Below are 24,349 nucleotides of genomic sequence, written 5' to 3'. Positions count from 1 at the left end.
CTGCATTGCAAGGGGTTGGACTGGATGACCTTTGGGATCCCTTCCAACTCTACAATTCTATGATTCTGTAACTCATACTTGAAGGCTGCATCTGAAGCCGGTTGACACCAAAGGACCACAGCAAGAGGCAAATATGTTAAAGGCCCCCTACCCTTATCATGAGAAGAACCCCAGCCTAGTTCAGACTGCTTGACTCTTTCTGAATGGAAATTTGTGTATTCTGGGGGTTAATGTTATGTGCCATATGGCTCAAACAGTTGTCAATGGCCCATCTGGTGCAGCACCCTGTTCTCACAGTGGCCAACCAGATGCCTCTTCTGGGAAGTCTGCAAACAGGACTTGAGTGTGAGATCCCTCTCCCCACCGGCCATTCCAAGCAATTGTTACTTAGATGCATGCTGCCTCCAACAGCAGAGGTAAAACAGCCTTCTGGTTCCTCCATGCATTTGCCAAATCCTCTTTTAATGCCATTCAAAGTTGTGGCCACCAGTGCTTCCTGGGGGAATGAGTGCCACATTTTAACAATGGGCTGTGTGAAGAAGGGCTTTCTTTAGTCTGTCCTGAATGGCCCGAAGTTCCAGTGCTGTGAGAGAGGGAAGAAAGCTTCTCTACATCTGCTTTCTCCACACCTTCTGTCATTCCAGAAAGTCATTTCTGGTGCCCTGCTCAGCGGTGGAAGGCGGGTCCCTGAGCTCTGTACCTTTTTGTAGGCAATGTTGAATGCATCCCAGAAAGCAGCCTGGTGATCAAGGCCAGGCAGCTGAGCCAGCCTTGTGAAGACCATCTTCACTTTATCGACACAGCAGAGCATCTCTGGATTCACAGTCAGCTGAGCAAGTTGTACTGCTGAGAGTTGCCCCATGTTAGCTGTCTGAAACAGAGAGAAGGCACACAGAAATGAATAGCTTCATCCACCCACCCACTTTTATTTTTTAAAATAACTTTATTTATTTGGTTTTTCATATATGATACAAAACAGACATCACCATTAATTAAAATAGTAAAGTAATAAGGTTCCCCAAACCTTCGGACATCCCTCCATGGGCTTCATTTCAAACTTTCATTTCTACAGGTTTTTTTTACTGTAATCTATCTATTAAAAGGTAAAGGTACCCCTGCCCGTACGGGCCAGTCTTGACAGACTCTGGGGTTGTGCGCCCATCTCACTTAAGAGGCCAGGGGCCAGCGCTGTCCGGAGACACTTCCGGGTCACGTGGCCAGCGTGACATCGCTGCTCTGGCCAGAGCCAGAGCCAGAGCCGCACACGGAAACGCCGTTTACCTTCCCGCTGGTAAGCGGTCCCTATTTATCTACTTGCACCCGGAGGTGCTTTCGAACTGCTAGGTTGGCAGGCGCTGGGACCGAGCAGCGGGAGCGCACCCCGCCGCAGGGATTCGAACCGCCGACCTTTCGATCGGCAAGTCCTAGGCGCTGAGGCTTTAACCCACAGCGCCACCTGCGTCCCTAATCTATCTATTAAGTATCCATAATTTCCAAAGTTCATGTTATTTACAAGTGTTATTGTATCCCTGCTAATGATTTTTAACTGTTACAGTGGTCTCTCAAGTAGTCCATCCGCTTTTCATCCTGGGGAGTAGTTGGCATCATGTTACCTTAGCCTGAGAAGATCTGAGTTCAAATCCTTGCTCAGTCCTGGAGCTCACTGGGTGCTCTAGCCTAGTAATCTTCAAGTGTTTCAGTCCTAACACCCACACTGAACCCAAACATGCATTTGGGGACCCATTTCTTAATCTTTCCCCATATCTTTGCATGGTGGTGGTGCTCCCGTTGCAATCTGCCTTGGATCAGGTCGCAACTCACTAGTGGTTCCTGACTCATTGGCTTAAGACCAGTCTACTGCTCGGGGTTTTGCAACGGCTGAAATGTGATTATCCCTTCTGCAACACCTTACATGTCTTGGAGGAAAGTTGGAATATAAATATAATAATAACCTATAGCAGTTAACATTTATATGATGCTTTTATATGATCCAAGTTCTTTACCCACTTTATTTCATTGCATTTCATACAACAGCCCTGTGAGGTAGGCCAGTGTTATCATCCCCATATTGTGAAGGCTGGAAGTCAGGCCACTGGCCCATCTATCTCATTACCACCTACACTGACTAGCAGCGGCTTTCCAGGGTTTCAGGCAAGAGTCTCTCCCATCCCTACCTGGAGATGCCATTATGGATTGAAACTGGGGCCTTCCGCATGCAAAGCAGGTGCTCTACCACGGAGCTAAGGGCTTAAGACCAAAGGATGAACTGCTCCTCTGCTGCTGTGGTAAAATATGGACCAGACCCTGGTTGATCTTAATAGCAAGAGCATCACAGCTGATCTTACCCCATTGAAGCTTGGGTCAAGAGACATCAAATCTGTGATGCTAATGAAGGACTTGAATCTCTGGAAGTTGAGGGAGAGCCAGTTTCCGGTTATCTGGCAGTCTGAAATAAATAATAATAATAATAAATGTTTCTGCAATTCTGCAAGTATTTAGGAGCACCAGATGAACAAAGCAAATGCTTGCAAATATTTAACCAAAGTTCCAAAAGATGGGTTGTCGCTGCACTCTTGTTTATGCAGCAATGTAAAGTAAGAACCAGTGGATTTTGCCAGGGATGAAAGGATAATTTAATTTCTAGTCAACTTCACTTTTGCATTCGTTCATTCCTAAGGCCATTCCATAAATGCTCCACCACTGCCTGTCAAATGCTGCCCTGAACAAGGCCCACCTGGAACCAACAATGACCTTCTTTTCACAGCCTGGTGAAGACTTCCAACTTCTCCCTGGAATTTGATCCCATTACTATATCTTAGGAGTCATCCACACTTCCATTCGCCCCACCACTTTCTCCCTGGAAAACCCACAGTTTAGTGCTGAATTAGATTGACATTCGCTCTGGTTTAGAGCAAACAAGAGGGTTTTCTCAGGGGAAGCAGCGGGCAATGGCAAAACTACTCTGACCTGAGCCTAGAAAGCACAGGACAAGCAGAAAACCACTCCGCCACGGGACAAGCGAAAGTGTAGACAAGTTCTCAAGTTCTGTTCTGGGTTGCTCCACCCCTGACGGAAGCTTGCAATTTATGTTTTGTGTATTGATTTTATTTCTTTGAATACTGACAGTTTTATATTAAGCAGTTTTTATATCTTTAAACATGATTGTGGAGACAGTCCTGTGTTAGATGGCTAACAAATTAATTTATTAATAACAGAAATAAAAATGATGGTGATGGTGACTCCATTCTGTTTGCACACTAATCCACACAAATGATCCCATCATATTTCTGCCCAGGGTTCCTTTGGGAGGAGAGATGGGACAGCAGTTTAATAAGTAAAGAAACAACCTGTGAGTGGAGGGCTGATGTTAAGATTTCAGAAGAAAGAAGTGAAGGGATCCAAAACTGACTGATTCCTCCATCTGTGCATGAGTTAGGAAGCCAGGAAACAAAAGGCTCACCTGTTTTTCGAAGGGCCTGGAGGATCCACTGGGCCACACCAGTCTTGGTCTCCAATGACATCTGGTCAAAGGCAGAATCCAGCCCTTTCACACTGCAAGGCATCCAAATGCAGGGACACCATTAATCCAGAACACTTTGGTCTCTAGTTCTGCCCACCAATGCAGCCCCCGACAGATTACTCCTGAGGAATTGTGGCCCTCTATAGATTGGCTACCCATAGTTTACACGCTCTGATTTGCACACCCAAGCCAAAGACTGAAAAATCAGCACCAGGAGGCACAAGAATAATCCCTTGGGTGATTCAATGTGCTTTTAACTCCTGGCAAAAACTGTCCACAGATTCCCCACCCCGCTAATCTGAATGAAGACATTTATTCCATAGGTTGAGGCCACTACTAAGAAGACCCTCCTCCATACTGTGGCCAGATCTGCCTCTGTCCAATGTGTACAATCCTCAGGTCCCCTCCCTAGAAGATCACAATGACAGGGGCAGTCTCTACAGAGGAAGGCCATCTCTCAGCTAATAGTATTATAAAACTGTTGAGTTGGAAGGGACCTCAAGGGTCATCTAGTTTTGGCAACCCAATCTCTGTTTACAAACCTCCAGTAAAGGAGAGTCCACCACCTTCCTAGGGAGTCCATTCCATTGGCAAACAGCTCTCACCACCAGAAAGTTATCCCTAATGTTTAGCTGAAAGCTCCTTTCTTGTCATTTGAATGCATTGGTTCAGGTCCTACCCTCTGGAGCATCAGCAGCAGAAAACAAGCTTGCTCCATATTGCCTTCTCCATCTCATCTGATCTTGGGCTATTTAGAGCCTTAAAACTGTCTCCATAGCAAAACAGCAGCCAATGCACCTCCTTCAGCCTGGGTGTTATTATATACACCCAGCATGAAACCCCACTAATCAAACTTTTACTTACATGGGTTGTATCTGCGTGCAGTTGGGGAGAGTAGGAAGGGCCCCCAGCTCCTCCACTGTGATGGATGGGAAATAAATTATCAGGAGCCCATTGAACCAGGACAGTAAATCAGGCATTGGCATGGAGGCAAAGTGCGGCTTCAGGAGTTGGAAAATCCCCCGTAACATGATCTCACAAACCCGCACATTGGTTATCTCTGTGATGCTCCCCTGGAGACAAAGAACATACAACCATCAAATGTATGGAGGTTTGTTTCTTTTATTTCAGATTTGAAAATCTGCTTTATCCATGGCGTGAACGGCAGGGGTCTTAGAAAGCTCTGCATTCAAACAGAACAATGGATCTAAGAACCTAAGAGGTTCTGGGTGAGATACTGGGTGAGATCAATGGCCCATCTAATCCAGCATCCTGCTCACACTTCCCCCAAGGGGAAACCTGAAAGCAGGACCAGCTACAAGCACACTCTCCCCAATTTTGGTTTCTAACAGCTGGTATTCAGAAGCATTACTGCCTCTGCCCCTGGAGACAGAGCGTAGCCCTTGTGACTAGTAGTCAAGGCTAGCCTCCTCCTCCTCCTCCTCCTCCTCCTCCTCCTCCGCCATGAATCTCCCAGTTCAAAGCTGGCATCCAACACCATCTGGAGATTCACCATTCCTGTCTTCCAACATTCAAAGTGGCTCACCTGTGCCTGGATGCTGAGAAGAAGGCTTTGGAGCTCAGATATGCTTCGGCTCTGAAGGGTTGCCATCACATTTGTTGCCTCCGTCTCAGCACTGACCCTGGCGCTGTCTGTTAAGGTGCCAGAGATAACAAGCAGTGTTCCCATCTGGGTTGTTGTCAGCAAATCCAGCACTTCAAACTGAAAGACAAGGGGCAGCGGGGAGGGATAACATCATCACCAGAGCTTCATTCCCTGTATGAGTGTGGTGGGCAGGTGTAAGAAGCCCCTTGTGGTTCAGGCTGTAGGTCCATCTAACACATGCTTCTGATCACCAAGGGTCAGCTGGTAAAGCATTGCCCAGTTGGCCGTGGCAGGGCCTCCTTGGTGGTGGCTCCCACATGATTGATTTCCAGGAGAAATTTAAAGAACATTCCTGTTTGCACAGGTGCTTGACGGCTGAGAGATAACAGGCCACAGCAGGCACAACATCAATAACTGTGGTGGTATACAATTGCTTCTAAACATTTTCAATGTTCTAATTTACATGTTTTTAGAGGCTTTGAAAATGTTCCACATGTTTTCTTTATTATCCTAAAATCTACTGTTTTATTTATTTATTTCAAGTACGCCCCACCTTTTCCTCCTGGAAGCTAAAGGTGGGATACATGGTTCTCCCTTTCCCCATTTTATCCTCACAATAACCCTGTGAGGTAGGTTACACAGAAAAAGAGTGACTGGTCCAAGTGGTCTCCCACGTCCTAGTTGGATGCTCTAATCACTACACCATGCTGGCTACTATACCCCATTGGCTTAACATGATAGGGCGGCCATTGGGAGGAAGGGTAGGATACAAATTTAATAAATAAATAAACACCTCACAGTGAGCACTGAAAGATCTTCAGCCACCTGAAGTTCAGCAGTCTCACAAAGAATCACCACCCTCAAAACTGTTAGCATGAAGGAAGAACCCCTGTCAAAGGGGAAGAAGAACCTGGTCTTCGCATGATTATTGCCCTCACTCCCTGACTTCCTCAATGCTCATCTGCCACAAGCAGGGGAAGGGGACTTGAACACCTCATTATCACCTCATTCACTTGCCAGATCAATTGCTCTGGTGCCCTGGCAGATAATAACAATGCTCCTGCTCTGGGGTGGGGAGAGAGAAAAGGGCCTGGATCTGGACACTCCCTGCCCCCCACCTTCCTGCCCCACTTCAAATGAGGCTGGGGGTTGGTGGTGGTGGGGAACAACACTAAAGGTAAAGGTAAAGGGACCCCTGACCATTAGGTCCAGTCATGACCGACTCTGGGGTTGTGGCGCTCATCTCGCTTTATTGGCGGCGTACAGCTTCCAGGTCATGTGGCCAGCATGACTAAGCTGCTTCTGGCGAACCAGAGCAGTGCACAGAAACACCTTTTGCCTTCCCACTGGAGCGGTACCTTTTTATCTACTTGCACTTTGAGGTGCTTTCGAACTTCTAGGTTGGCAGGAGCTGGGACCGAGCAATGGGAGCTCACCCCGTCGTGGGGATTCGAACCGCTGACCTTCTGATCGGCAAGCCCTAGGCTCTGTGGTTAAACCCACAGCGCAACCCGCTGGGGAACAACACTACTTACACCATTAAAAGAGGGGTTCAGGTGAAGAAAATCATTGTAGTCTGCAAAGCTGCTGGAGAGTCCGAAGTTTTCCTGCAGCCAGTCTCTGCTGCTTGATGTCATGATGGTGCAAGCAGCTCCTGCAGGGAATATGGAGATGCAATCGTTCCGCCCACTTTTGCCCCTGGCCACACCCCCTTATGACTCTGGCACATTCACCACCAGCAGGTGGATCCCAGAAGATTACCCCCAAGATAATGTGGTCCTTCAGCTGAAAAAGCTCCCCGGCCCTGGCCTTAAAATCTTAATAGTTTAACACTATTTCCAGCAAGGGAGAAAAACCACAAAATAGCCATCTATCACCTTCTTTTGTAAGTTGTCTTTTCAGAAAATCCAGACGCTTTGTGCAGACAGCCTTTTGGGTGCTGTTGTCTAGTTCATGATAGACAGAATCGATCCCTTTGTAGCTGCAAAGCAAGCAGAGCAGAATGCATTTTTGTACATTCTCCATGACAGGAAAATCCAGTTTTCTTTGCACACATAATTATACTTCTCTGGCCTATCATAGGAAGCTGCCTTATACTGAATAAGACCATTGGTCCATCTAGCTCAACATTGTTTACACTGACTGGCAGCAGCTCTCCAGGGTTTCAGAAAGGAGTCTCTCTCACCCCTATCCAGAGATGCCTCAACTGAACCTTGGACCTTCTGCATGCCAAGCAGATGCTCTACCGCTGAGGTAGCCTGTTCCACTGTTGAACATCACTTATCATCAAAAAGTTTCTCCTAATGTCTAGTTGAAATCTTGTTTCTTGTCATTTGAATCCATGGGTTCAGACTGTACTTTCTAGAGCAGCAGAAAACAAGCCTGCTCCATCTTGCATGCAACAGCCCTTCAGATATTTGAAGGTTGGTCTCCTATCACCTCTCAGTCTTCTGTTATCTAGGCTAAACATACCCAGGTCCCTCAATGGTTCCTCAAAAGGCTTGATTTCCAGACCATTGATCTTCTCGGTCTACCTCCTCTGCATACATTCTAGCTTGTCAATATGCTTCCTTAAACTGTGGTGACCAGAACTGGACTCATATTCCAGGTGGGATCTGACCAGTGGCTGGAGCTAGCCGCTCCTGCACCTGGAGCAGCGGGGCAGGGCGATTCGCCCACGAGGTGATCAGCACGGCAGCGTGATCACTTTTGTGGCACGGCAGCGCAATCCACCCAGGGGGAGTTTGTCACACACCCCTCTGGGATGGCACCCAGGGCAGGCCACCCTTCCTACACCCCTGGATCTGACCAAAGTTGGTCCTATTATGTCCCTTGATCTGGACACTAGACTTCTGTTGATGCTGCTTAGAATTGCATTATCTTTTTTCAGTTGCTGCATTGTGACAAACACATGGCAGGACTGACATCTCTACCTCTGACAGTTTTTCCATTAGAGGACGTCCCTCCATCAAGTACAACCTATAGACCATGCACCCTCAACCTGAGCCTACTCACATATCACGGAAGTCTGTACAACCAATTTTGGTCGGGAAAAGCTCCAGGATCTTTGCATCAGCAACAGGCAGGAACCGCATCAGTTTCACCTGAAACAGGTCTTTCAAGGAGGGTGAGCAGAGGTCGGGGAAGCTCTCATTCACCTTCCTCAGAATGGTCTCCAGCAACAGATAGCTGGCTCCGCGTTCAGGTGAGGGCTCCAGGGGCAGCAGTGATAACTGAGTCAAGTAATCTTCCATGAAGCGGATGCTCTGGCTGCGGAGGGTATGGACAACAGCTTCTGCCAGGCTGGCATTGGCCAGGACACCATGAGCAATGGTCAGTTGGGCAAGCTGGGAGGCCGTCAGGACATCCAAAGCTGCAAACTAGAAAACGGGTGAAAATCATGAGTTTGGTGCAGGCAGTCCTAAATGGACAAAACAATAGCTCTTCTAAGGACTAGTCTTGACCATTTCTCCATGTCCCTCTGAGCATGCATGGAGTATATGAGGAAGGGCTTGGTGGTAGAATATCTGCTTGGCATGCAGAAAGTCCCAAATTCACTCCCCAGTAGCATTTCCAGGTAGGGCTAGGAATGTCCTCACCTGAAACCCTGGAGAGTCACCGCCAATTCCTATGTCCCTAAAGGTTATCCCCCTCCCCATATACAATGGTTCTAACGCCCCCCAATAAAAATCTAGCCTGTCACAGGGAGCCTATGTACTTGTCAGGAGGGCATAAAAATGAAGTGCCTCTGAGCATCTGCCTTTTCTTTGTGAAGCAACATCTGTCTGCTTTTTTTAAAAAAAGGCCAGAGTACTTCAGAGCACATGCAGAGTGCCTTCCCTCACCCCCACCCCGACAGGAAGCCTTCAGGTTGGAGTGAGTTATTCTCCAGAGCCACAAGTGCAATTGATTTTCTTACCCCATCAAATCCACTCCAGGTCTTTAGGAGGTCATTGTATGAGGCGTTGTTCAGGAAACTCTTCCAGTAGCTCTGAATCCATTCTTTGGGTGAGCTCTGTGGGCAGCCTGAAAAGCAACATCAAAAGGAGCTTTGTGGTGTGGGCAAGGAAATGGAAGGACCAAAATCTGCCACCTGTTTAGTGAAAGCTAATGAAATGTGTGGAGCTGGCAGCAATGGATAAACTGATTGATGCAATCCAGAAAAGAGGAAGCATGAGATGAAAAGAGATGGAACTATGTTGTGAATACTGGAATGCATTGTATCGAAATGAAAGACTAGAAAGATATTTGTTTACCTAGATTATGTATTTATTTTTCCCCTCACTCTCTTTTCTGTTTATCAATGTATTATAATGCCGTTTTTCTCCCTTGCGGTAGTTTAATGAATAGTAATAAAATGAAGAAGAAAAAATGTATTTAATTTTTTTTAAGGAGCTTTATTTTTCAAAGGGTCAAATGGAACATTTTTTAATGAAGCAACTAGGACTATTATCCCACTCAGTATCTGTACTGGAGTTGAAACTGACTTTACATATATAAATCTTGTTGTTGTTGCTGCTGCTGCTGTTGTTAATTGTATTTGTATTTCATGTGGTTGTTTATATTATGTATGTTTTTTATTGTAAATTGCTTTCAGATGCCTCATTATAAGTGATTCATAAATGAAATTAATAATAATGAATCCTGAGGTTGGCAGGAGTGTGAGGTGCTCCTCTTTAAGATTCCACCTACACAAGCCCTAATTCCTAATCTGCAGTTTCTGAACCAAAAGAAAACCAAAACACAGTCACCCTTTGTAATTTTGCACCCCTCCAACTGAAAGGTTTGCACAACAATGAATATAAAAATATATGAGTGGAAACAACTGCATCATATAAGGGGGAGAATAACTGCTTGCAAAAACGTGTATAAATTTGCACCCAATAAATATTGGGAGAAAATAATTTGCACAAAATGCAGATGAATTTCCATGTGGACCTTTCTTTAAAAAAGAAAAACGATCAACTAGATGCAGGAATAAGGTGAGCTTTTCCAACATAAAGCTGGAAAAATAAGAAAACAGGAGAAACCAACATTTGTTCATCCCTAAATAAGAGAGGGAGTCCTGTCCAATACAGGGCTGTTCAATGGCTGCAGGTCCACGAGTCATGTGACCCTGAGCTGTTCTGCTGGCTCAGATTGGATTGAGCTTTTCTGGAGTTATGACTCTTGACCGCTTGTGAAAGGAGCACCAGAAGGGGCACATTCCCCACTTACTTTGTATTGTAAGGAATCTCCCAATCCAGTTGGCAACCTGTTGCTTTGTGCTGCTGTCCATCCCAGAATATGCACTGTCCAGAGCCTGGACACTAATGATGGGAGACACAAGAAGGGAAATAAGCATCTTATTGTTGGTTTTATCTGTTCAATACCTTACACAGGGCAGCCTCTGAGGGACAAGGTCTTGTATCCGATGCTAGTCCTACTCAGAGAAGACCCACCAAAAACAAGGGCCATGATAACCAACTCCAGTTTATTTATTTCATTGAGTCTACTCTCAGTAGAGCTTAGCTGGAGACAACTCGTGCAGCCAGGCTCCAAAACCTTTCAAATGCAATCAAATGCCCAGACAGAGGAAAGTCTTACTATTACACCAAAAGGTTGTCAGTGATGGTGCTAGGCAGGCCTCAGCTGGGAGAGCATTCCACAAGTGTTGGGAAGGGGGTTACAAACAAAAAGGCCCTCTCCCTGTTGCCTCCCTCAGGTGTTTCTTGTGGGGTGCAAAGAGAAGGGCCTCAAATGATGTTCTTTTTGGGAGAGGGGGCCAGTCAGGTATCCTGGTACTAAGGCTTTTTAAGTTAAAGCCAGCGCCTTGAATTGGACCGAGAAATCTACAGGCCTCATCCCCATCAGCATTCTGCAGCAGCAGCCATTTCCAAACAGCCTTCAAGGGCAGCCCTGGGTATAACTCATGTCATCCCTGTGAATTTTGAACCATACATATCTCTTGTGCAAAGGACCTTTCAGACTGCAGTATTCAGGATCCAAACATCTGCTTGAATCCTGCAACTACAGCTGTCTTGAAATTCTCATCTCATTGAGAGGGAACCAGAGGGAACCAGCTGCTAACTCTAAATGTTGTCCTCTTGATTGTAAAAAAAAAAAAAAAAAACCTCAGAGTGGTTTACAAAAAAGGGAGAAAAAACAATGAAATTATCAGTAAAAACAATGAAAAACGACTTAAAATCTTCAAAAAATATATGAAAATCAATAAGCTAAAACCCAGTTTAAAACACAGACCAACATTGTACATATTGGGACAGGCTTGCCTAAACATAAATGTGTTTTCCCAAACAGGGAAGGGGGTTGCCTGCTGTCAGTAGGAAGGGAGTTCCAAAGATTGATTTCTTACTAACAATTGTCACTTACACAGTAGCAAAGCCATCACAAGTGATGGGAAGCTGAGTCATGCACTCTAGGACATTGGAGTTTATCGCTGCCAGGTAGGAGTGCATTGTGTCTTGAAACCAAGAGGCAAGGAAGCCTGCGCTCTGGACCCGGGGGTCTGCCTTGATCTTTTCCCACGCTGCATTCAGCAAGAAGGTTTTGGCTGTCAGTGAGATTTGGTCCCCAGAGACCTAAATAGAACAGAAATGTGGAACAGTTGGTCTCAAGGAGGAGAGATAAGTGGGGTTAACCTGGCACTTTATTTTTGCAACACGTATCCAAATTATCGCTACACATCACGTGGCTGTTATTTAAAAACAGAAGGATAGCTTGCTGGATCAGACCAGAGGTCCATCTGGCCCAGCATCCTGTTCTCACAGGGTTCAACCAGATCCCCATGAGAAACCTACAAGCAGAGCCTGAGAGCAACAGCAGCACTCTCCTCTCCTGTGATTTCCAGCTATTCAGAAACTTTACTGTTGGTGCTGACCTTTAAAGCCCTAAATGGCTCAGTCCAGTATACCTGAAGGAGCGTCTCCACCCCCATCGTTCTGCCCGGACACTGAGGTCCAGTGCCGAGGGCCTTCTGGTGGTTCCCTCGCTGTGGGAAGCCAAGTTACAGGGAACCAGGCAGAGGGCCTTCTCAGTAGTGGCACCCACCCTATGGAACGCCCTCCCACCAGATGTCAAAGAGAAAAATAACTACCAAACTTTTAGAAGATATCTGAAGGCAGCCCTGTTTAGGGAAGCTTTTAATGTTTAATAGACTATTGTATTTTAATATTCTGTTGGAAGCCACCCAGAGTGGCTGGGGAAACCCAGCCAGATGGGCAGGGTATAAATAATAAATTATTTATTTTATTATTATTATTATTATTATTATTATTATTATTATTATTATTATTATTTATTAAACTTTTATTTTGCTTTAAACAGGTACATGTAAACAGGTTCATATAAATATAGATATTATTATTATTATCATCATCATCATCATCATCATCCAACCATGGAGTCAGAGCATAGCCATTGTGGTTAATAGCCATTGATAGCCACCTCCTCCATGAATTTGTCCTGTTCTTGTTTAAAAGCATCCAAGTTGGTGGACATCTTTGCCTCCTGTGGGAGTGAGTTCCATCGTTTAACTATGTGCTGCATGGAGTAGCCTCTTCTTTTCTGTGTCCTGGTCAACTGAGCTATGCCTCTTCAATGCCCCCTAAGCTAGCTCACTGCCCTCAAGCCAGGGGGAGGATGCTATTACACTAACACTGCTAAAGTAAGATTCCCCTGCCACTCCAACTAGCTTCTGTTTGTGAAACAGGGCGATGGCACACTCCAGTCCTTAGCTCAGGCAACAAAACGTCTTGGGACCACCCAGCTTATTCACCATTCAAAATAGCACAGGCAGCAGCATCAATCAATGCATATCTTGATATATGATGCGTACTGCATGCACATGCACACACACACACAAAATTAGTTTTATAATTCTCAGTTGCTCAGCTTTAAGCTCTCTGCTTGCAATAGGTTTACACAAGTTAAAATCCTGGGGATGAGAGAGTTGCAAATGCACAGGAGATCCTGGTCTGAGCTGCAGGGCAATTTGGCTTTGTGACCCTCTGTTCCTTTGCAGCCCTATGATTCTGTACAGGTCTCCGGGTCTCACTGCAAAATCTTCCCTGCAAAACGTCTCTGGGGTGTCACTTTCTAAACAGAGCTATCCATTCGCAAACATACAGGTTGAGCAGAAGGGAAGCAAGCACAACAGGTCAGAAATTCTAGTTCCAAAGGAGCAGCCCTTATCCTACACACCTTACCTACCTACCCAAGCCCAGATGCAACACTGGTCTTCAGCAGATCCTAGTGTCCACCAGAGAGGTCCTAACAGCACACAAAAACTAGGACCATTTTGCATAACCAAAGAAGGTTTCTGTGAGAGTACTAATTACCTGCAGATTTATCTCATTCAGGGCTTCCTGGAGCGTGTCTTTGTCAACATTTTCAAAGAGCATCAAGAAAGCCCCTTGGTCCAACCGGGCCTCAGAGTCTGTGATGGAGCACTTGAGGACGGAGGCCAGCTCACTTGACGTCAGGTTGGAGATCTGTAGAGCAAAAGATGTATTTGTGTCATTTTCTGTGAATTATTTGCACTAGCAGTAGCAAAACCAGGTACTCTTTCAAGCCCCAATACTCATCTTCACAGCTACATGACTTTTAATAGGTCCAATCCTTCCCTTAAACTCTTCTCTGCCCTTGACAATAATTGCTCCCACCTCTGTTTCTACGCCTGGAATTTTCATTTCCGGGTTTATTTCGTTTCCTAAATAACATTATTTGATAACTCAATGCAAGCTTCCCAAGAATTGAGCTTCCTAAGCTGAAGCAAAGCACTGGCATGACATTGGCTCCATGGCAATTCAATTAAGATAAACTTTACAGAATCTGAACTGTTGAATAAGCAAACTTGCAAGACCTTATATACCAAACTGCATTCTTTTGGATATTTAAAGGCTGGCAAAGATACCTGATCTGCTGAGCCACAAGCATACTGTGGCAGTGTAAATTGGCATGGTTCTTCAAGCGTGGCGTTTAGCTCTGCCCTGTATAAAGAAACACACAAGATTATAGATAATTCTGCCAACCAGTCAAATACGTTTCATCTCACTTTTGGCTACTGAAATGATTAAATAATTCAGCCTGCAATTCTCACATAGGTGTAAGCCCCATTGAACAAAGTGACACTTCCTTCCAAGTAAACTCACATTTGATTGTATTACCAACTTACTGCTTTTTGTTTTTTAAAAGCTGCACAACATATGGAGTGGGGCTCCTTATTCATTTCAGACATACTTTCCTGTTTATTTAAATAGTTATCAATAGTTATCAATTGCACCCATCATGTAAATACAGCAAGACATCTATACCACATACAAACTGACAGTCACTCTGATAAAAGCATCATTAAAGCTGGGGGGTGTTGGAAATCATATTGCAAAGGCTTGCCTGAATAATACAGTTTTCAACAGATGTCTGAAATTAGGCAGGTATTATTCCTGTCTAGTTTCTACTGGCAGGGAGTTCCACAGGGTAGGCTCGGTCCCTAGTAAAGGCTAACAAAAACTCAGGAACACGGGAAACCACCAAAAGTGTCCTATCAAAAGAGCTCAGTGATTGAGGTAGTAATGAGATGATCCTTAGGGCCCAAGTCCTTTGGGCTTTGTGAATTAACACAATAACCTTGAATTTGGCCTGGTAACAAATACGTAGGTTAGGAAAAAATTAGACCCTAGAATGAATGGCCTTATAAGGGCCCTCTGTAGCTGAATGTTGAAAGATTCAGGGCAGATTTAAAAAATACTTCTTCACACAGTTAAACTATGGAATGTGCTCCCAACTTGGGTGGCTTTAAAAGGGGACTGAACAGATTCATGAAGGAGAAGACTATTGATGGCTACTAGCCATGATGGCTATGCTCTGCCTTCAAAGTTGGTGGCAGCAATGCTTCTGAATAGCAGTTGCTGGACAGTACAGGAGGGGAGGGGAGAGCTTTTTTGCTGGGGTCCCTCATGTGAATTTCCCACAGGCATCTGGTTGGTCACTGTGAGAACAGGGTGCTTGACTAGATGGGCCCCTGGCCTGTTCCAGGAGGCTATCTTCAACATGGAGTCACTTTGCTGCTAACTCCTCAAGTGGTGCTCTCTGGGCCCTCATTTGGGAAGCCCCTGAGTTATGGGGCCCTAAACTTTGGCCCAAGGTCCACCTTAGCTATACCACCAGCACTTAGAATTCTACCCCATTCACCTGTACCTGCTGATGGAGGAGCAGTAGGTTGATGCTGTGAAAACAAACAGACAAAAAGTAAATAATCACAGTGTTCCTATATTTGTTTTTAAAAACAGTTGCTTTTATCTATATTCTGGTCATTTCATTGCCTGCCACCTTTGAAGCCTGGCTTGTAACCAGAAGCAATAAAACATAGTATGTATGTATGTATGTATGTATGTATGTATGTATTGATTGATTAAGTGGTATATCTATAAACATAAATAAATCTTATGAGGCTGCTGGATCCAATGGAACAGGGGAGTCAGAACCCAGTGCACAGCTATACATGCTTCAGTCAATCGATGCAACACAAATAAGTCTGGGTTGAATTACGGCTCTGGTGAATCAACTCTCCTTGCTTCAGTTAGGAGACATCTCAAGCCACTGCTCTTTCAGCACCCTGGACAGCAGCCCCATTCACAGGGCAGTGTAGAGGAGCCTCACTTATGGCTCCTCTACACTTTGCTCGTCCCATGCCTAGAAAGTACAGGTCCGAGAGATCTTCTGCTTCTCCCAAACTTTCTGGGCATGTGCCCAAGTGGTTTTCCATTTGCCCAACCACTTTCCCCAGGAAAACCCACTCTTTACCAAAACTCAATTGACATTTGCTCCCATTCAGTAGTAAAGAGGAGGTTTTCCCTGGGGGAAAGTGGCAGGACAAGCAAAAGTGAAGATTGACTGTCTTCTTGTGGGGTACAATTTAGCATACTCTGAACAAGCATAGTTGAAATTTGGGGAATGTTCCATTAACTTTCAGGCATCAGGTTTCAATGCCTGTTAGCCAGATGAGCTGGTAGAGTTCTCAGCTAGCAGAATGGACTGTACTGTTTTAGAGTGCAGGTGGGAGATGCCATTTTTGAATATTCTCTTGCATTTTAAGGGGGGGGGGACCCTCGAGATAGAAAGTTTGCACTTGCAAGGAGCAATGCTCGGAATTTCTTCCCAATGTGTTAGGCTTCTATTTGGAGGAAAGTTTTTCTTTAAAAGCATTCAAAGGAGCATTATGTAACCTGAAGTGGTGCAATCCACACTGCCACTTCAGGGTTAGCTATGATTCCTACACTGCAGGAGTTGGATGAGATGACCCTTTGGGTTCCTTCCACATCTACAATTCTATGGTTTTACCACCTCATTGTCCTACATCTGTAGATCATTTCCACTGGAAAGAAGTGGGGCAAGGAGAAAATCACTCAAACCCATGCTTTCTAGGCATGAGACAAGCGGAAGGGTGGACGAGCCCTGTGACAAAGAACCGGGATGCTGGAACTGCCTTTCACATAAATAGGTCATTACATTAATGCCTTAGTCCGAAACAGTGCTTTGAGTTCAGGTTAACTTGTGTGTGATATTGGTTATGGGTCTGGATAATTATCTCCTTCCCACCCACTACCAGTCTGCCATAATCCCCTGACCCTCATTCTTGTGCCAATAAGATAAAAGTAAAACTGATCTTACTTACAGATTGGGTAGGCCGGACACTGATTAAAAAAAAGAAAAAGACAAGTGGTCAGAAAATCAGGATTGCATATTGCTCATATTTAGAGCTGGATCTATTCTAAAAAACTAGTGCTGTGAATGGGTCAAAATGACAATGATGGAAAGAAAATCTCCCACACGGGGGGGGGGAGGGGGGATGTTGCATCAGAGTGTTCATATAAACATTGATTTGAATTGTTTGGTCATTGTTCACCTGTGATGCAACTGGCAAGATCTTCTTCTGAATAAATGGTGCTACTTTCAGGACAGACACTAAACTGGCAAATTAACTCCAACAGCAAATGGATCATGTTGCCACTGTTCACCCCCCTCCCCATACTTACTGGATTCAAAGTGATAGGATAGGATCGGCGAGAGCGATAACCATGCCAGCTGCCTTCCGTCCAGCCCCCTTGAAATGCAATTTGAAATAGTTAGAACACATGAAAGGATTAGTCTTCCAAGAGTTTGCTTAAGGATTAAAGCAGGCTTGGCCAACATGGCGCCCTCCAGATGTTATGACTACAATTCCCATTGTGACTTGCGGTCAAGGATAACAGGGGTAGTAGTTCACAACATCTATAGGACATCACATTGGCTGCCACTGAATCAAAGCAGTCTGAGTTAGAGGCCATCATCACATCTTGTGGCAGGGAGCCCCACAGATTAGTGGTGTGACATAGCAGTCCTTTCTTTTGTTAGTCCAGAACCATTAGCCCCTCTGAATTTTAATGCTATGAGAAAGAGAGAGAAATGTTTCTTACTCACAAGTTAAGAGAATCTCCAGGATGGTCTGCTGTTACTGCAACAAATTTAGCTAACAGCACAAGTCTGCTCATGTCTACTGAGAAATACATTCACTGGGCCTTGTTCCCAAGTGAGTGAATATAGGGTTGCAGCTGAACAGTGCAGTCCTATGTCTCTTTACACAGACATAGCTCCTATTGTGTTTGTTGGTGGTTACTCTCAAATACATGTGTACGGAATTGCAATCTAAGGCTGTCACCTCATTAAATATTAGTGGATTCATCACATGGAGTTGTATCTAACCAAGTTTAACTTAGAGTAGACCCACTGAAATGAATGGAGCTGAGTTAGTCATGGCATGGCCAAACCGCCAGAAGGCCACCAGGTCAGGGAAGACTGATTTTAGTCAATTAATCTATTCTGCATAAATTTGCACAGAAGCGAAAACAAACAAACAAAAAACACTCTGAAGTAGAAGCACAGCTGCTTTGATTTTAGCTTATTCAAGTAAGTGTTACAGCAGAACTCTCTTTCAGAAAATGTTCCCCATTCCCCAATTTATAGAAGACTCCTTCCAATATGGTGCTTGCCACAACAGTCATTTTTGGTTAACTACTTCCACTAAAAGTAATTTGAGGCACTTTTTCAGAACCAGCTGCCTCTGTTAGGAGGGACTTTCTAAACAGCTAAAAATGTTTGACTGAACTGATTAATCAGCTGGACATTACAAGCTGGGCAATTAATCAGTTGCATAGAAAAGCCATGAGTCACTGCTTTAGCTCTCAAAGAATGTGATGACTTATCCCTGTAAAGCTGATTCACCTTCTAGCCCCAGAAAAATGCCTGTTTTGCTCACTGTGTAAATATTTACTTGGATGCATTTGATTATGTTAATTATTGGGAAAAGAACTGGAAAACCTACCTGAAATGAGTAGCAAAGTAAAGATCGCGTAAATGGGCGGGCCTTCTTTTTCCTTCATGGCAACTCAGTTTTCCAAACAGGCCTTCCTTGCAGTGCTATAAAGCATAAAATATGACCTCATAAGAACATAGGAAGGGCCTGGCTTGTTGGATCAGTCCAGTCTCCTGTTCCCCCAGTGGCCAACGAGATGCCTCTGGGAAGCCTGAAAGACAGGACCTGAACGCAACAGACTCTCCTGAGTTGTGCTTCCGACAGTGGAAACAGAACACAGCCATTGTGGCTAGTAACCACTGATAGCCTTAACCAGTGCTTTGTTTCTTTAAAAACGTTTAGGAGTTCTCTCATTTTGACTCAAGAAAATCACCATTTTATAGTTCAAATCGGGGGAAATAAATACAGTCAATGGTACAAAGATTCACAAAATGTTTAGGGGTATGCGTACCCCCAGAAAAAAAGCACTGGCCTTATCTAATCCTTTTTAACGCAAACCGACTTGGTGGCCATGACTACATCTTGTGTAGTGGGAGCAAATCCCATGGATCACCCAGTTCAGGCCCTCCCTCCGAGGACAACCTTCCTCGCTCTCCTGAAGCACCCATGTGCATCCTTTTGAAACTCTGCATAATTCCAGAAGTGATTTGTCACAAGGGTTATGAAGGAACAAATCATTAGATCTTCCAGAGGAGTGTCTTCTGGGCTTCATAGTTGCTCTTCTGCTCTAAGCTACAGTCAGATTCGCAAACAACTTTCAACAGTTTGAGAAGTATCACACTTTTTGTGTGCATTCATCTGGTTATGTTCCAATAACACTAGGAGGCATAGAATCATGGAATTGTAGACTCGGAAGGGACCCTGGGGTCACCTAGTTCAACCTCCTGCAATGCAGGAATCTCAACTAGATCATTCATGACAGGTGGCTATCCAACCTCTGCTTAAAAACCTCCAGAGAAAATTGCATGACATAGCAATTTAATATTGATTGACTGATTGATTGCATTGATATTCCACCTTTTCCTCCAAGGAGCTCAAGGTGGTATACATGGTTCTCCCCCCCCACCCGTTTTATCCTCACAATAACCCCCTGTGAGGTAGGTTAGGGTGAGAGGCAGCAGGCTTCATGGCTGAATGAGGATTTGAACCCTGGTCTCCCAAGTCCTAATAGGTCACTCTAACCACCACACGGGCTCTCAGAGCAGATGGGGAAGGGACAGCTCACCTGAGCACACCATTTTCAAACCAATTTGATCCATTTTTAATCATTTTTTAAGGGAGTGCTAAAACACTGGCCTGCCCCTCAATTTTAACACCAGTTTCACAATGATTTCAATATTTAAAAGTGGAGAGAAATGTAAACACAGGGATAGAAGGGATACATATTGAAAACAGTTGGGTATTTATTTATTTATTTATTTATTTATTTATTTATTTATTTAGAAAAAGTGTTTTTATCCATTTAATTGTGTGTAGTTTTTTAGAATTAAAAAATTAGGCCACAAAGCACCATTTTAAAAAAACTGAATAAAATCTGCAGCTAAAATTTCACTGCCAGGAAAGTTCATGGAAGTATAGAGGGCTGGCAATTGGCTCAGCTGCTCAACACATTACTTTACATGTCCAAACCACAGATCATCAACCCGTCATATAAGAGGAAAAGGGAATGAGGCTTAAGAAATTTTAACCTAACCATTTATAATATAGAATGGGCTTGATTGTAAATAGAAAATATAAAAAATAGAAACAGCTGGCATGGCAGGTATTATTATTATTATTATTATTATTATTATTATTATTATTTATATACCACCCTATACCTGAAGGTCACAGGTTTGTACTACATCTCCCATCAGCCCCAGAATTGTATGGCTAAACTGGCTGTCATTGTATTGGGAGTTGTAGTCCAAAACATATGGAGGGCCCCAGATTAAGGACTGCTGATCTAGATTAATAATTTTGGGGATATTTTAAATATCAAAACCCAGAATTAATATTCCAAGTGTTGGTAGCAGCAAAGCGGCCTATAGCTCAATATTGAGTGGGCAAATGGTCTTCCCAATGAATTTCTAATTTCTACTGTTTTAGGACAGAATCCAGCTGTTCCTACTGCCCCCAAAATTAAGGCACAGAAACATAGAACTGTAAAGTTAGAAAGGACCCAAGGGGTCCAACCACCTGTAATGCATGAATCGCAGCTAGTGCATACAAGTTACCCCCATCCACCTTCTCTTCCCCTGCCCCTCCAAAACCCACCTTACCGTCAAAACGCCGTCATGTGTTCCGGAGGCTGGCAGGTGGACCAGTGTAAGTGTCACAGTCTCCCGTGACATCTCCTTTTATACCCAGGTCTCAAGCCACTAGGATGGAATGCAGTCAAGCCGTACAGGTGGCTGCTTTGATGCAGCTGCAAAGAACAAAAGAAAAGGGCCCCACCCTTCCTCCTGGGGCACCCTGGCCTTTGGGGCACATTGCACTCCCCTGCAGAAGGCTGGGCTCGCCATAGCAGAGGAAATCCACCTTGGTGGGAGCCAGTGGAGTGGCTGGGGACCAGTTGCCATGTGCCGCTCGTCACATGGTTCGCCCTTGGGTGCCTAGGTTTTTCTTTCAGAAGCAGCCAACATTCTTTACTTGTTTGTTTGCTTGGTTTAGTCTACTTCTGGGCTCACCTTACACTGTGCATGTTCACTCGACCGCTTCAAGCTGCAGAATTGGCACTCTTACAGGTGCTGCATAATGTTTGTTCCGCAGTTGTAAGGAACTGATCTTCGGAACTCCCTGGCTATTGACATCAGGCGGGTGCCTTCACTGTACTGTTTCCAGCTCCTGTTTAAAACATTTCTGTTTAGACAAACCTATCCAGATGTGTAGAAGTTACACATGTTTTCATCTGTCTCTAGCTTGGTATTGATTGTAATTTGTTTTAGAACGTTTTCAAGTATCTGCTTTGTTTTATTGCTAACTAGCTGGGAGTTCCCGGGGCTGCCTGGGTATTTTTATTATTGTGGTTTTTAAAATGGATAGTGCAATTTGTGAACCACTCACACCAAGAATTGGGTGAACTCAATCCAAAGTAATGTTTTGGTCCACCATCTTGATTCAAAATGGTGTCTGGCACTCAAGCATCAATGTAGAGCCCCTAATCCCCTCCAAGGAACCCTCATGATGAGTTTGGTGATGATATCTCAAGAGGTGGCCAAAGCAATGTCAAAAAATGGGCACAGGAGTGCCAAAATGACATTTCAGTCCATCATCTTGATTCAAAATGGCGTCTAGTGTCCAAATGGTAATGGAGTCTGCCACCCCACCTCAGGAACCTTCATGACAAGTTTGGCAATGAAATCTCAAAAGGCATCTGAACATAAAGAGAACAAATGGACAGACAAGTGGTAACAATTTTGCTAAATAAATAAATGCACTTCCACTATTTAGAGACTGCTTTTCACTGTGGATGTTCACAAAAGGTGTTTACATGACAATCAGTGGAACAATTCATGAATCAATCCCATGCTAGTTCTACTGTCATAGGATATAACCAAATATATCAAAGATGGATGCAAACACACATCTAAATAACAACCTAAATTACAGCAAAATGTTGTTGTTGTTGTTGTTTAGTCGTTTAGTCGTGTCCGACTCTTTGTGACCCCATGGACCAGAGCACGCCAGGCACTCCTGTCTTCCACTGCCTCCCGCAGCTTGGTCAAACTCATGTTCGTAGCTTCGAGAACACTGTCCAACCATCTCGTCCTCTGTCATCCCCTTCTCCTTGTGCCCTCCATCTTTCCCAACATCAGGGTCTTTTCCAGGGAGTCTTCTCTTCTCATGAGTTGGCCAAAGTATTGGAGCCTCAGCTTCACGATCTGTCCTTCTAGTGAGCACTCAGGGCTGATTTCCTTAAGAATGGAGAGGTTTGATCTTCTTGCAGTCCATGGGACTCTCAAGAGTCTCCTCCTGCACCATAATTCAAAAGCATCAATTCTTTGGCGATCAGCCTTCTTTATGGTCCAGCTCTCACTTCCATACATCACTACTGGGAAAACCATAGCTTTAACTATACGGACCTTTGTCGGCAAAGACAACAGGCATAGCAAAATAGCCTATAGCAATTATTATCTATTGCATACCCAACTATTAAACTTTACCCATGACGATTCCACCAAACATGGAGAAAACGAGCAATGGGATGTGAACATCTTCAACATATATCAATCTGTTCTTAAAAATTGGATTAAATAGATCAGGGGTTGGGTACCATTTTTTAAAAAATATTGCTTTAAAATGCTTATCCAGGGAGATAGCACAAACCCATTTGTAAAGTAAATACGGTATGCCAAATATATTCAGGAATTGACATCTGCAGTATTTCCTCCCATTAAGCTACAAAACTGTTCTCCACATCCCTGTTGCATGTGCAAGTACAGCTCCTAACAAGCCACTGAACCTAACTTTCCTAATGATAAAAGCTGTTGGACAGATTTCCTTGAGAGGCAGTGGGATCTGCTTCGATAATAATAATAATAATAATAATAATAATAATAATAATAATAATATTTTATTTATATCCCGCCCTCCCCAGCCGAAGCTGGGCTCAGAGCGGCCAACAACAGTAAAATAATACAGCATTCTAAAATCAATTCATTATAAAATCAAATTAATGGCAACCATTGGGATAGAGTTCTATGAGGATTACTGAAGGAGGGGGTCAGGCTGTGCCTTGGCCAAAGGCCTGGTGGAACAGCTCTGGCTTGCTGGCTCTGCGGAAAGATGTCAAGTCCCGCAGAGCCCTAGTCTCTTGTGACAGAGAGTTCCACCAGATTGGAGCCACAGCCAAAAAAGCCCTGGCTGGCTCTGGTTGAGGCCAGCCTAGCCTCTCTGTGGCCCAGGACCTCCAAGGTGTTGTTTTTTTTTAAAGACCGTAAGGTCCTCCGTGGGACATACCAGGAGAGGCGGTCCTGTAGGTAGGATGGAGATATTTCGACGGAGGCTGGGCATTCATCTGTCCTGGTTGCTGCCGCTGCATCCTGCACTTTAGACCCTGTATATAAATTCAATAAATAATAATAATAATCCTGCCTTGAGCAGGGTGGGGGTCAAACTAGATGACCTCTGAGGTTGCTTCCAACTGTATAATATGTATAATGATTCTATAACCCATGGTTAATTAGGACCATTAACCCACATCATGCCAGAAACAACAGCCAAGAATCTGTTGCCCTTGTGTTACTTATTTAATACACTTTCTATGCCTCTTAATCATCAAAACCTTGAGAGTTTTCTCAAATCTGCCTAACACTTTCAGAATCCAACCTGCTAACAGCCAGTAGTTTTTTTTAAAAAAAAAAAAAAAGAAAGGAAAAAAATTGGCGCTGCTTCCCCGTTGGCCTTTACACATCTCACGTTCCCTTGAGGTTTGATTAATCCTCTCCCTTCATTCTTATACAACCTGTCCTTCGTCAAGTGAAGGGCAGAAATCATTGCATATTTTAAGGCTGCGTAACCAGATCAGCATTCTTGATGTGCTGCTCAAATTGTAGACAATCAAGATTTAAAGTGGGGGAGAAAGAGAGACCAGTTGACCTAGGGAGGCAATCAGAAACTCAGAAGATACTATTGAGCTGGTAATCTTCTGTTGAATCTCTATGTGCGTGCTCAGGTCAGAGAGTTTTCGAACCTGGCAACATGTCAAGAAGTGGTTCTATGTCTCTGACTGTTCAACATTCTGAATTGGCTGGTTTTCCTTATGAGTTGAGAGCATAAGGCCTGCTGGATCAGGCCAATGTCCCATAGAGTCCGGCATCGTCTTCTCACAGTGGCCAGCCAGCTGCCCTGATGGGAAACCCACATGCAGGATGTGAACACAAGAACACTCTCC

At 44.3% G+C, this 24,349-nt stretch overlaps 1 protein-coding gene across 2 annotated transcripts in view; it reads right to left on the bottom strand.

Annotated features, from left to right (window-relative positions):
- The window catches only part of LOC307202498 (uncharacterized protein), a 61,512-nt gene extending 40,735 nt beyond the window's left edge, over window positions 1–20,777 (bottom strand). For both annotated transcript variants that reach the window (XM_079952466.1, XM_079952467.1), the window contains exons 1-18: window positions 20,736–20,777; window positions 18,484–18,578; window positions 17,159–17,226; window positions 16,798–16,816; window positions 15,321–15,348; window positions 14,038–14,113; window positions 13,463–13,615; window positions 11,496–11,704; window positions 10,344–10,435; window positions 9,046–9,152; window positions 8,142–8,506; window positions 7,004–7,107; window positions 6,662–6,780; window positions 5,067–5,243; window positions 4,385–4,593; window positions 3,461–3,552; window positions 2,346–2,446; window positions 701–871 (exon numbers count right to left, since the gene is read on the bottom strand). In XM_079952466.1, the coding sequence (XP_079808592.1) occupies window positions 701–871; window positions 2,346–2,446; window positions 3,461–3,552; window positions 4,385–4,593; window positions 5,067–5,243; window positions 6,662–6,780; window positions 7,004–7,107; window positions 8,142–8,506; window positions 9,046–9,152; window positions 10,344–10,435; window positions 11,496–11,704; window positions 13,463–13,615; window positions 14,038–14,113; window positions 15,321–15,348; window positions 16,798–16,816; window positions 17,159–17,226; window positions 18,484–18,541 (2,148 nt within the window). In that variant the 5' untranslated portion in view covers window positions 18,542–18,578; window positions 20,736–20,777. The remainder of the gene's footprint in view (window positions 1–700; window positions 872–2,345; window positions 2,447–3,460; window positions 3,553–4,384; window positions 4,594–5,066; window positions 5,244–6,661; window positions 6,781–7,003; window positions 7,108–8,141; window positions 8,507–9,045; window positions 9,153–10,343; window positions 10,436–11,495; window positions 11,705–13,462; window positions 13,616–14,037; window positions 14,114–15,320; window positions 15,349–16,797; window positions 16,817–17,158; window positions 17,227–18,483; window positions 18,579–20,735) is intronic.
- Between the last annotated feature and the right edge of the window lie 3,572 nt (window positions 20,778–24,349).

Source organism: Podarcis cretensis (assembly GCF_951804945.1).
Source record: "Podarcis cretensis genome assembly, chromosome: 14".
In the NCBI taxonomy this organism is placed as follows: domain Eukaryota; kingdom Metazoa; phylum Chordata; class Lepidosauria; order Squamata; family Lacertidae; genus Podarcis; species Podarcis cretensis.
The sequence above is the reverse complement of the archived record's forward strand: the minus strand, read 5'-3'. Positions and strand labels throughout refer to the sequence as shown.